Consider the following 13,267-nt stretch of genomic DNA (forward strand, 5'->3'; position numbering starts at 1 on the left):
GTGTCAAAATGGAAGAGAGCCTCCCTCCTGGCACCAGCTTGAAATGCACAATCTGTAACTACACGGCAGATTCTCTTATTACATTCCAGCATCACATCATGTCTCACCTGTCACAGGCGGCCTTCAGATGCAATCACTGCCATATCAGCTTCCAGAGCCACAGGGAACTCTTACAGCATCAGGACTTACACGGGCACGGCGGCAAACTTCACAGGGAAGGCGACGGCACCGAGCATTCCCCCAGGGGTCCGGAGGACAGCCTCCAGCAGCAGCAGCAGCAGCAGGGCCGTGCAGAGCTGGCCAACAAGAAGGACGCTCTGATGGGAAGTCCCAAAGGGGCCCTCAGCAAGGAGACGGCCACAGACGGAGAGGCTGACAAGGCTGAGAAGAAGCCCATGCTGTCTGCTCAGAAGGGAGAGGCCCACCCGGGCAGCAAAGCCAGTTTTTCTTACACCAGGATCAAGTCAGAGCCCTCCAGCCCCCGACTGGCCTCCTCCCCCGTGCAACATAACATGCCTACGTTTCCCATGGGCCCCTTCTTGTCTCAGTTTGCCTTCTCCCAAGACATTTCCGTCGTCCCGCAGGCTTCGGAGATTCTGGCGAAGATGTCAGAGCTGGTCCATCGGAGACTGCGCCACGGCGGGAACAGCTACCCGCCTGTCATCTACAGTCCCCTGATGCCCAAGGGGGCCACCTGCTTCGAATGCAACATCACCTTCAGCAACCTGGACAACTACCTTGTCCACAAAAAGCACTACTGCAACAGCCGCTGGCAGCACATGACCAAGTCGCCGGACTTCTCGGCGCTCTCCGAGAAGGTTCCAGAAGCGGTGAGCCCCAACAGCGGTCACAGTTCTGTGAGCCTGCTGGCCGGCTGCCACCCGACGGAGGCAGACAGCAACCTCATGCAGTCTGCGTGTATGAACTCCAACGTGTTGGATATGATCAACGCCGGGGGCAAAGCCCCTGACAAGGATCTAGCGGGGCAGGTGAAAAAGGTGTCGACTCCGACCGGGGCAGAGGAGCGGCTCAACGGGAAGCAATTGGAAGGGAAGAGCCTGAGCACGGGTTTGGTGGAAAGTGACAATGACCCCAACAAGACCACCTGTGAAGCCTGCAACATCACCTTCAGCCGTCACGAGACTTACATGGTCCACAAGCAGTACTACTGTGCCACCCGCCATGACCCCCCCATGAAACGGATGTCCGCTAACAAGGTGCCCTCCATGCAGAGGACCATGAGAACCCGCAAGCGCAGGAAGATGTACGAGATGTGTCTCCCGGATCAGGACCCCCAGAGGATCTCTTTGGGGCAGCCGGGTTTCCTCGGCGTTCCTCCGATGAACCCTTGCACGTCTCAGGAGGCAGTGGAGAGTCTGGCCGACCGCTTTCACCCGCGCTGCGACATCTTCCCCGGCATGGTACCCAAACACCTGGAGGCCTCTCTGACTGTCACTAAGCCCATTCTGCCTCCCAAATGCAACGCTGCGGAGCAGCAGGAGCTGGACGCACCTATTGATCTCAGCAAAAAGTGTTCACCGGTCCCCGACAAGACATGTAGCTCTCCCAAAAGACTCTTGGACTATCACGAATGTGCAGTGTGCAAGATAAGTTTCAACAAAGTGGAGAACTACCTGGCACACAAACAGAACTTTTGCCCTGCGACAGCTGCTGCCACGGCTGCTGCTGCTGCCGCGGCTCAACAGCAGCAGCAGCAGCACAATGAGAGCGGCGCCTTGGAATCTGCTCTGTTCCCAGATGTGAAGAGCGAAGGGAATAACAGCCCAGATGACGGGTACGATAAGAGCCCTGGCAAATGCGAGAAGAACGGGAATGGGAAGGTGGTGGTGCAGAATGGAGGCATGTTCCCCCCTCACCTGGCGCCTGTGCCGGGACTTAAGCCTTTCACTGAGCCACAGCTCATCCCATCAAAAGACGAGAACAAGAATATGTTTCTGCCCCACTGCCTTTATCCAGGAGCAATAAAGAAGGTGAAAGGTCCCGAGCAAATATCGCCGTATTTTGGGATAAAGCCGACAGATTACGTGGCAGGGGGGCCGGTGATGCAGGGAGAGGCGACCGAACAGGAACAGAGCGTCAACGGAGGAGGAGAGACGGTCACAACCAGAGAGCAGGCTCCACAACCTACAGCAAACGGCTGCCCCCACCCCGGCAAGGAACCCCTTCCCCTCCTGCCCAAAAACCGGGGTATGGTCATCGTCAACGGGGGGCACAAGCCGGAGGAGCGGTCCGGCACGGCGCCACAGCAGCAGCAGGAGAACCAGCCGCAGTCAGACAGCCAGCCTTCCAATCCCTCGCCCACGTGGGGCGTGGAAAACCAGGCCGACTCCAACGAGAACATGTCCCCGTCCTCCAAGTCCCCCGGCGAGGAGGCGGCGGCGCCGGCGGCCAACAAAGGCGTGAACGGCTCCGGGAGCGGCAAATACTGCCGCCTGTGTGACATCCAGTTCAACAACCTATCAAACTTTATTACCCATAAGAAGTTTTACTGTTCATCACATGCTGCAGAGCATGTAAAATAAGTTGGAAAGAGACCCAAGACTTGTTCTTCCGTCCCCCTCCGCTCCCCAACCTCCCTACCTTTAAACCAGACTTTTCCTCCTTTGTTTTTGGTACACTGTTGTGTCTGGAATAGTGCATCACGCAGTGCTAAAACGCTGCTTGTGGACAATCAAGAGAAGCTTCTTCTTTCATTGTTTCAAGACTTAAAAATGCAAAACCCATTGGTTTAAAAAAAAGAAAAAAGAAAACGAGAATCGAGAATAATATTGGTGCCACGTTCACATTAATTTATTTTACAATCAGTATTATTAGGAGTAGTGATCTTAATTTAAATTCAAAATGAAATTTATATCAGAGTTGTTTGTAATGTTATTGTATAGTCATTCTTGTGTAGCACACATATTGTTTACACTGTAATGTAGGCTCAAAACGAAACAATAAACAAAAACGAGATGCATTTTAGACTCAAAAATAGCTACTGAGGCACTTGTGTATTCTTATTTGCTGTACCAGTTTCCGTATGCTCAAAATGTCTCCTGCAGATTACTGCTAGTGACTTACAAACCCACCGTTTGGAGGCGAGTGCCAGGCTCAGCGCTGCATCTCACATTTTGGCATACATACATGGCTTTGCATACATATGTGGCTGTTTGTCCTTGTCTCTTTCGTTCAACTCGGATGTGGATGTTTTCATGAGGATGACGACATTCTTGTATAGTACTCGTATTTCTGTTCGATGATACACTTTGGTCTCCCTTTTTGAAATTTTGCTCTCAATGCAATACTTTGTAAATGAGGGAATGTTACTGAAAGCAGTATTATGACATGGGGACTGTGCATATAATTATTTGTTACCCCATTTAAAAAAAAAAAAAAAAAAAAAACAAGACAAAAAAACTAAAAGACGCTGTACGAGAATTAAGTTTATTGCTGATGAACAAGCCGGGTGGGCGGTCAGTGGGGAATACTGATGTAAAATGATCATTCCAATGTCCTGATTATGGGAGAAAATGTTTCTTAAAACGTTGTTGCTATGCATGTATATGGATGGAATTAAATTCCAGATCTGTTGGAAATTTTTATTTTGATGTGGTGTCATAATTAAACTTAAATCCTCAGGATAAACCAGTGGTCTTTACTCTTTTTTAAAATTTTTTTTTAGCATATTTGGATTAAGAAAGCTGATTAAAAAGATTTGGATTTCAAAAGAACATATTCAAAGTCCACGTTTAATGCGTGTGAATATGAATTCTGATATATGAAGCTAAAGGAACTGAAGCCACCAGTGCTTTGTGGCCATAATGTGAAAGAAAACGAAGAAGTTGGACGGTGACGTGGTGCATGTGTCGCCCCTCCCCTCCATAGGATTCATGTAGTCATTTTTTTTTTTTTTTTTTGCCACTGGCCAATCTCACAAAGAGCCTGAAATAACAACATGGGAAGATTTGATGAATCACAGACAGAAAATGCTTCATCATTTTCATTTTTCATAGAAAAATAAGCTTCCAGTGAAGCAGAAATAGGCCCTGAAATTGACTTTCTGATGAACCTTAGCGCGGCGTGTAGATGGTCTCCATGAAGAACGGCAAAACAAGCCGGCTGAACTTTTTAGTGGGTATCTATAACCTATTCAGGCGTTGCTCGGCCCCCGTATCCGCGGCGACGGCTTCCTCTCTGGCGGGTCACTCGCTCTGCGGACCGGCCTGTCGCTGGCTGACGAGCTTCCACAGGTGCTGGCTGACGGCAGATGGCTTCTTGTAGATCATTCGCCGGTCTGCTCCTTTTATGTGGACGTGATTGGCCGATGGGTAGGACTCCTTCAGGAACCTCTTTTGATGTTCGGCGACCATCTGGTGCGGGAGGAATGTGATTTAGCATAAGCGTTGTTGGTTTATAGCAGGAGGAAGTGAAACTCACTTGGTTTAGGTGTTGAGGCATTTGCTCATCAAAGGAATCCCCAGTGAGCATGCTCACCGATATCCGGCTGGAGAGTGGCTTAAACTTTGTGATGTCCCTTTAAAGCACAAAAACAATTTTTAAAAAAAGTGTCTTCTGGTTTTAACATCCGAAAAGGTACAATGTCAGACATGTTTGTCTTACCCGACTTGAGCGACGCTTTCGTTCATAAAGTAATGCTCGTCCACAGCGCTGCTCTGGTGGGCGGGGTTACTGAGGAGGTACTTCTGTCAGGAGGAGAGACTAAATTTAGCCTGACTTCAAAATAAATTAGGCCGAGAAATTCTGCCTACGAAGATGAGCATCCTGATTTGATTGTTTCAGAGAAGGCGATGCATTCATCTTTAAAACCAGCAACAAGATCAAGAGTTTAATTTTGAAAGAGCACCAAAATGTACAACTTTCAGGCTTTTTAAAAAAAAAAACATTAAGGCGCATCCCTCTGTCTACTGTCTATGAATAAACACAGGGTCTCATCTGATAAACATTTTTAATGATCTCAAATAGTTTACATGTGCATAAGGTTTCTGTTTGTTTTTGGTGGAGATTTGTCTGGGTGTGGTTGTGTCGCTGCAGCCTAACATGGCAACGCTCCGTCTGGAGAGGAGGACAAAAGTCCTCCATGGACTGAGAGGCATAATAAACGTTATTTTTAATTCAACTAACTAATAAAACTGTTGTTGAATAGCAAGACGCCACACGATGATTTGACTTCTAGCTTTGTACTGTTCTGGCCGATCACTGATATTTAAAGGGGTATTATTATGTAAAATTGACTTTTTTGAGCTTTACATCATGTAATGTTATTCCCTCATCAAAAACATATCTGGAGTGTTGCTTTCATGAATGTTTGAGAAATCCTTTAATCTCCAGCTGTGCAAAATACCTGATTGGACCTAGCCCCACCTTCGAGGACAAAGCTCTGAGAATGTGTTGTTGCACTACTCGGATATTACCAATATTACTTCAAAATGGTCTCAAAACAATATTATCTTTTATCGCGATAACTTCTGGGTCAGTAAAATTAGTTATTGTGACCAAATTCCAATATTCTGTCATTTCTGAATTCCATCTAATACATCCCTTTATACCTCAGGGTTGATCAGAACACGAACAATAAAAAACTCCTAATAATCTCATTCTCCAGCAGTCGAGTGGAGCAGAAACCCTGGTGTGACTGCGGACCGGGTCGGTCAGAGCTTACGGACTTCAGAGACAAGCTGAACTCCATGAAACCGAGCCGATTTCTCTTTACCTCCATTCATCATCCAGAAGTTACTGGACCGGCTGCCTTAGAAGTTATTAACGTTGTAGCAAACATCTGCTCTGGCTCTGCTGGGCTCTGTGTGCACATCATAACCTTCCCTGACCTGACGACAAGGTCCTTGGAGGATTCAAGCACAATGATGTCCTTATCTCCTTGGCAACAACTGTAATACTTGAAAAGCTGAAATACCCTCCCCCCCTCCATCGCTGCTGCCATCAAATGGTGGGCGGCTGCCAGCAGGCGTCTTAACAAACCGCTAACATCCTTCACTTCAGAAAATGGCAGAGATGCAGAATCAGAAGGGCAAATATCAGGCTAAGTTTTTATTTTTTTATTTGTATTTTTTAAATTAAATGCCAGCACCCAGCAAAGAGCTTATCGCTCATATTACTGTGTTTGACCTGTGAGGAAGCTTTCTAAGCAGCAGACAGGGAGCGTCTGCAGCACCGTGTCAGTCCCAGGAGAACCTGGCCTCGCTTTTCGTTTATTAAAAAAAAAGAGAAAGAAAGAAAAAATGACGCGTGGCTTCCTGCAGTGATTCGGCGTGTCTGACGGTTTGGAGACAGAAACGCTCCTTCAACAGTCGCCCACTCTGCGCCCACTCTGCTTTCGAGGAGAGGGGGGAGGCGGCGATTGTTCCTGCGCTAGCACCACCCTGTGGCTGAAACGGGGAACGTTCTGCCCTGTGCACTGCAAAAACACAAAATATCACCAGGTATTTTTGGTCGAGTTTCTAGTGCACATATCTTAGTTTTGTCCTGTTTCAAGAGTACTAAGCAACAAGTTACTTTCAGCAAGCTTGTTTTAAGTAAACAATTCCTTAATATTGATGAAGAAAGTAAGAGTTCCATTGGGAAATTATTTCACTGACAAGATGGGAAAATGTTTTGTTGCAAGTTAAATAATCTGCTTATAGAACTACTACTTTTTCATCAGTACTAAGGAATTATTGACTTAAAACAAGCTCCGATATCTTGCTGAAAAGTTACATGAACGTTAGCACATTTGAAATATGATAAAACTAAGATATTTGCACTAGAAACCAGAACTCTCTGGTGAGATCTGGTGAGATGCGCAGGAGACCAAAGCCCCTAAAAACCACCAAGACATTTCTTTCACTTTAACAATTCTGAAAAAGTTTGAGATTTTTTTGCTGTTGTTGTTTGCAGCTGTGAAGGCCGTCCTGACCTGCCGCTGGATGACTTCCTCCGAGACATTTTCTCCTTTCAGCATCGGCTCAACGGCGCCCAGGATGATCAGCAGGCGGCTCAGCCCGGTGGCGGCCGAGAACTGCCGGGCTTGGAGTGACGGCAGCAGCTTCCCGTACCTGAGGAGGAAGAAAAGCAGTTGAAAAAAACAACAGAAACACACAATTTAGAGGCGGGTTTCTGTTCATCAATTTTGTCCAGTGAGGAGATTTAGCTGAATCAGTAGCAAAAGTTTGGCTGAAGACACTTTGGGATCTGTAGAGGCAAAAGAAATCTGTTTATTAATGACAGAAATGCACCAAATAATAAAGCGTAGAGTAGGTTTGAATTACATTTGTTATTTTCAACTCGGAAAAAGTGTCAAAATCATCTGACTGACCTAAATAATCCAGTAAAATCGTCCAAATAAATATCACAAAATCAACGTAAACTCAAGTGACTTAAAGTTTCATCATGTTATTGTGTGGTACTATTGCAATAATAATTAAAGTTGCAATAAGAATTATTTACTACTTCCTTTTTAGATAATTATGACTGTGACAATCATAGCCCCACAAACACTTATACTGCTGCTGGTAAACATAAAGAAGTGTGATTTGAATCGCTGATGCAAACAGTGACAGGATTTAATCGCATTTTCTAATTTATTGATGCTGTCATTAAACAAACAGTGGAGAAAATAGTCAAACTAAATGTCCTAACAATTTTGTGAGGAATTTAAACAGCATTAATTGGAATTTATCGTGACAACAATAAATAACAATTCTCATCATAATACTAAATTCATCACAATAAATGATAAACGATAAACAATACGATAACCCATCAGTAAGTCAAACTCATGCTATGCTGCCTTTTCAGTTGAACAAATTGCCCAACGTTCTTAAAAACAGAAAACATTTGCCTGGGAATTTTTTTTAAAAACTCCCTTTTTTGGCAGATGAGAGAAGAAGAGCTGCAGGATTTTGTAACTCAGGAGGCCCAATCGGTTTCGGCTCACTGGTGCTCTGAATTGGCTGGTCTCAGCCTGTGGCACCCAATCAATAGCGTGGCGCGGCAGCTGCCGACGTCGCCGTGCCGACACGCAGCCGGCGCCGAGCGCGTCGTCGCCCCGCGTGTCCCGAGAGCCTCGTCCCTGGTTCTGCCTTATCTGGATCTCAGATGCTCTCAGTTTAAACATCTGATGAATCACTCTCTGCATTCAGAGGCTGCAGTCCTGGAAGGCATGAGGACAGGGAGGCTGATTTTTATTTCAGTAAAGCCCCAAAACAGGAAAAATAAAAGAAACTACTGTCTCTTACATTTTTAGACTTCAAATTTAGAATAGATTAGAACAGAATGGAGTAGAAAATAGAATATAAATGTCCTTTATTGCTCCACAGTAGGGAAACTCAGACATTTTTAAAAAAAAAGATCTGGTCCTACATGAGTCTAAACAATTAAAATCTAATGTAAACTTGACAGAAACACGTTTGTATGGAAGAAGGTAGCAGCACTTGATTAACTGATGATCAACAAGTGTGACAGACTGAATAAAAGCAGGAGTTTGTTGCTCTGGAGCATCAAGGTGTGTGTTAAGATGAGGCCAGAATCAAAAGACACAGAAGCAATCCAGGAAGGCTGGATTCAGAAAACATTAAGACTTCTATGTAGGTCAGCACAGACAGACTGGTCATAATTTCCTCTATGTGCGGCGATCTGCAAATGCTCGATACTTTCATCAGAAACTGATCTTATGGAATGATCCACAAAGGCCTGAAAATCAGCGATACTCCTGTTACTGTGAGAGCCATGCAGTTAACATGCTGCCAATTTAGTAAATTTGCTGCTGGATTTAGCAACTTTTCACACAAAAAAAACAAACAAACAAAAAAAAACAGTCAGCAGGTCAAGCTATAAAAAAAGAAAATATTGATGATCAGCAAGAAAACTTTGCGTACTCCTTGTTTTCCTTGTTAAGTACTCAAACAAGAGGACTTCCAAACATAATCATCCAAACCAATAATCAATGCTCAGAGAAAGTGACAAAAAAAACAAAAAAATCAAAGACCTCCGTCCCTGGCGCCACAGGTTTCAGTTTGTACATGAAATGATTACAAACTAAAACATCAGACTGACCTGCTCAAATATGTAAAAAATAAACTGCAACAAATGTTTTTTTCCAAATGGCTCAGAAAGTGCAATTAGGAATTCCAACTATGATGTAAAATAAATAATAAAGCGTGATGTCACTCAGCGCACAAAGCATAGAATTAGACTGGGTAGATCTGCCCTTATGGAAACCCGATCTAGAATTATTTTCAATATCAGGACCGATATTAATATCAGATCGGTGCATCGCTGCAGAAAGGCAAGAAGAAAATGATGGACAACTGAACATCCTCTGTATAAAACTGTAATGGAAAAACAAAGTCTTCAGTCAGAGGTTTCGTCAAATTTATCGTAATACAGACTGCTACAGGAGATCTTTCCTGACCACAGTCATCACCGTCTCCAATAACTTTAATTAAATTAGACACGACATTTAAGTTCCCTTTGGGATCAATAAAGTATTTATATTTGACAGATGGGTCGCTCTTTTTACGCCACATCGATCCAAAAGCTCCACAGTTAAAGTCGGTGGGTTTTTAACCACAAGTCACATTCTTCAGCTCTTCTTTATTCGGCTCTTATCGCGCTGCTATCATGCGCCTTTCATGTGTAAAATAAGCCATTGCACCTGTGCTTGATACGACACATTTCTACATAAACCTCAGCTAAGATACATCAGGCATGGCTCCGACAAAGTGTGTCAGCTGTGATTGGTCAGATAAAGCCCCAAACTGCGGGGAACATATTCAGCTGTTACTCACTGAGATAACATGTCTGCCATATTCATAGAAAGGCAAAAAAAACAGCAGTCCTTTCTGGACAGGCGGGGGGGGGGGAATGAAACAAGTGGGATGTAATAATTCCCCGTCTTCGTGAGACAGAGAAAACTTTGTGTATCAGACTTCTGAAGACTGACGTTTTGACATTTTCATCTTCCTTTCCACAGTCTCCCTCTGAAGTCATTCTGGCACCACAATTTCGAGCCGACTCTTCGACCCGGCTCTTAAAAGACATCTCAGTCTCTGCACATTTTCCACCTGTCACCCTTCTGCGTACCACATGGTTCCAAAAATATATATATTTTTTTTTTTAAAAAGTAAAAAAGATGGGGATGGGGGGGATAAAAAAACGGGCAGAGGAAAGTCTCTCCCTATCTGCCAGCCAGTTCCAATCTAGTCAAATCATCCCCGGGTCTGGCATTCAAACATTATTTCAAGGATTCTCCAGCCACCTGTCCCATTCCTGCCTCCTTTTTTTTTCCCCCCCCGTTTTTAATTCTGCCCCTGAGTGAGGATTATGCGAGGCAAGGCATGCGTGTCAAAGGGAAATTTAGTGGGTAAAGACAGCCAAGATTGGTGGGATGAATTAAACAGATAACGGGAGGAGACGAAGTGGGGGAACCATGTAGAGCAAAACGCCTCACCGATGTTGGTCATTTCAGAGGGGCCCTTTTTTTTTTTTCCTTTTTCTTTTTTTTTCTCCTCCCCACAGGAGCGAGGAGGCAATATCTAAATTAATAAAGTGATGAAATGAGTTTGTGCCGTGGACTTTCTGCTGTTTGACTTTCCCATCTGGATTAGTGCAGGCTGAATGGACGCTCTGTTACTTTTGTTACGACTACGCAATTCACTGTCGGAATTTGGCCCCGTAGCGATAAGCCCCCCCCCCCCGTCTTCCTCTCTTCCTCCTTCCTCCTTCCTCCTCCTCTTCCTCCTCCTCATTACCATCTCATTCCATATGCAGGGCCTCTGTTACCCGAGAGCGTGCTCACGCACAAAACACCAACTATTACAGCGAGCGTGGAACATTTAAACACCAGGCTCTACTGTTACGTCAAAATGTCGATTTCTTTTTTTCTTTTTGTCCTCTTACTGGACCCACACAGTGTGGTCCTTCTTATTATTGGAATATAACAATGTCGTGTGACTCGGATCAAAGTTTAGACGCTTCAAGGGGCATAAAATGATTCAGATTCAGTCTCGATTAATCGTCGATTTGTGTGACGATTAATCGGCAATTAATTTTACAGCGAGTTGCAACAAAAAGTGAAACAACAAAAACAACACACCAACAATTAACACCGAACTAAATTCCACCAATGGAGGTTTAAAAACAGGAAACTTGTTGATCAAAAACACAAAGTGCTTGTAAGACCAATAAATACATAATACTCAAAATTTGAAATCTCTCACTTAAAGAGACAGAAACACCCAGTGGAATTATTGCTGAAACTAAAGATTATTTTAGCAATCAAATATTCCTTCAGTTATTGTGACGATTAATAATTCAATTGGATAAAGAAATTGCACATTCTGCACATTAAGCTTTTTCTTAAACAATATTAGGAATGCATTAAAATATGCAAATAAACAAATAATGAAATATATTTTTTGCATAAGAAAAGAAACTAAAGCAGCATTCCTTGAAGGTACAGTTTATCATTTGTAGCAAAAGATATTTGCAGATATTTTTTGGACAGTTTTAGCTTAATTACTGCTCTGACTATGTTGGGTTTTTTTCACCAAACTGTCTTTTTTAAGAACGTGTACTCCAGTTGATAATTAATCAATTACTAAATTAGTTGACGATCACTTCAACAACTGATTTATCACAATTAATCTGATTAATCATTTCATCCCTACATGCAACAATGCATGATTTTGATTTCCCAAATAATGGCATGTCTTTATAAATTTACCCGTTCACTGCTGTTTATATTTAGCGCAGCTGTTTGTGACAAATGATAAATGTAGTCAAGCCCTGTGATATTTAATAGGCAAAAACCAAAACACTGGATGTAAAAATCATATATGTTGGAGCCAAAAGGAGCGCTCGCAAGTTGGCCTCTCTGAAACAAAAAGTTCTCCATCGGAGGGATAGGAGTGAGCAAAAATGTTCTCAGATAAGAAAATGTGCCGTTCTATCTTCTTCTTTAACATCTTATTTTAGAACAAAACATCTCCCTGTGTCTAAATATTGTTTTTAAATAAAATGTAAAAATGAATGGCTTTCTCCAAGCCTTCCTTCTGCATATTATACCACGATAATTAACCATTACAGCAGACTTACAGAGCTTGTATGGTGGGACGGGGCCTAAACGGATTTTGGGTCAAAAAGTGAGACTTTCAGCTGCTTCTGTTCACTAATGCTATGTTTTTGCAAAATGACTCATGGCTTTGTTATACAACTATCTCTGTGACACAGTTTGAAGAAAGCAGAAATCTGCTCCTTCCGAGAAAAATCTCTTTTCCAGACAGCTAACATTATAAGCTCATATTCCAGTTGGAGACTTTGTTATTACTACTTTCACCTTGTATGGATATAATGGGGCAATGATGCCAGATTTTCTTATATATATATATATATATATATATGTATATATATATATATGAAATTACTTATCAACAAGCTTTGACAGTATTCTGTGCTGATTTTATTCTTCCTTTCTTTCCTTCATACATTTTACATATTGATGGAGCTCAGACATGGAAATGAACACAAATACGAGCAACAAGCCTGAAAAGTGCAAAAAAGAAAGGAATGAAAAAATGTAAAATGGATGTCCGTTAAAAACTCACCTGTTATAAACTGTAAACATATATTGTTACTCCTGCAAAACAGGACTAGGACACCCACTATGAGTATAAGTGCAGAGTTGATTGTTCTGGTCTAACCAGCTGAAAAACAGAGCAGCCATGGTGTCACCTTGTGAATCAGCCCCATTTCCATTGATTTGTTGTACAACTAGGTCCCTCATTATGTATTTTTAACATCACATGCTAGACGAGGGGGAAAAAACGGGGAAAACTGCTGCTCTTCTACTGAATAAATACACCGTTACATTAATACATAGATAAAATCAGGAGTGGATGTTGTTTGTACTTTTATAAAAAGCTGAACTGAATTATACAGTCATGTTGGGATTATGTTAAGAAACTGCATCTGATACTGTCCTGGGAAAATGATGCAGAAGGAATGAAAACAAGCATTTATGGTGTTCTGTAAAAACTAACACCTTTGTTTACATACACAGCACCTTGGTAGAGACGTGTAAAGAGGCATAAATAAATTCATGTTTTTTCTGCAAAAGCATAATCTCACACTGGAAAACATGCACGCATTTATTACCAAGCAACCGTGTCTAACAGAATAACCAGAGCCCCACTTATTGGCATCCCTAACAATTACCATAAGATACATGTAACTGCTGTTTTCTAGGTTA

The 13,267-nt window shown here is 43.0% G+C and overlaps 2 protein-coding genes across 6 annotated transcripts in view; one reads left to right on the forward strand and one right to left on the reverse strand.

The window, feature by feature from the left end:
* zfpm2 (zinc finger protein, FOG family member 2) overlaps positions 1–3,407 on the forward strand; it is a 169,040-nt gene extending 165,633 nt beyond the window's left edge. For all 4 annotated transcript variants that reach the window (XM_023330746.1, XM_023330747.1, XM_023330748.1 and 1 more), the window contains one exon: positions 1–3,407. In XM_023330746.1, the coding sequence (XP_023186514.1) occupies positions 1–2,543 (2,543 nt within the window). In that variant the 3' untranslated portion in view covers positions 2,544–3,407.
* Positions 2,796–13,267, reverse strand: part of LOC111608102 — a 26,313-nt gene continuing 15,841 nt past the window's right edge. For both annotated transcript variants that reach the window (XM_023330752.1, XM_023330751.1), the window contains exons 8-11: positions 6,935–7,073; positions 4,624–4,706; positions 4,441–4,537; positions 2,796–4,373 (exon numbers count right to left, since the gene is read on the reverse strand). In XM_023330752.1, coding sequence (XP_023186520.1) covers positions 4,206–4,373; positions 4,441–4,537; positions 4,624–4,706; positions 6,935–7,073 — 487 coding nt within the window. In that variant the 3' untranslated portion in view covers positions 2,796–4,205. The remainder of the gene's footprint in view (positions 4,374–4,440; positions 4,538–4,623; positions 4,707–6,934; positions 7,074–13,267) is intronic.

Source organism: Xiphophorus maculatus, chromosome 3 (genome assembly GCF_002775205.1).
Source record: "Xiphophorus maculatus strain JP 163 A chromosome 3, X_maculatus-5.0-male, whole genome shotgun sequence".
Taxonomy (NCBI): domain Eukaryota; kingdom Metazoa; phylum Chordata; class Actinopteri; order Cyprinodontiformes; family Poeciliidae; genus Xiphophorus; species Xiphophorus maculatus.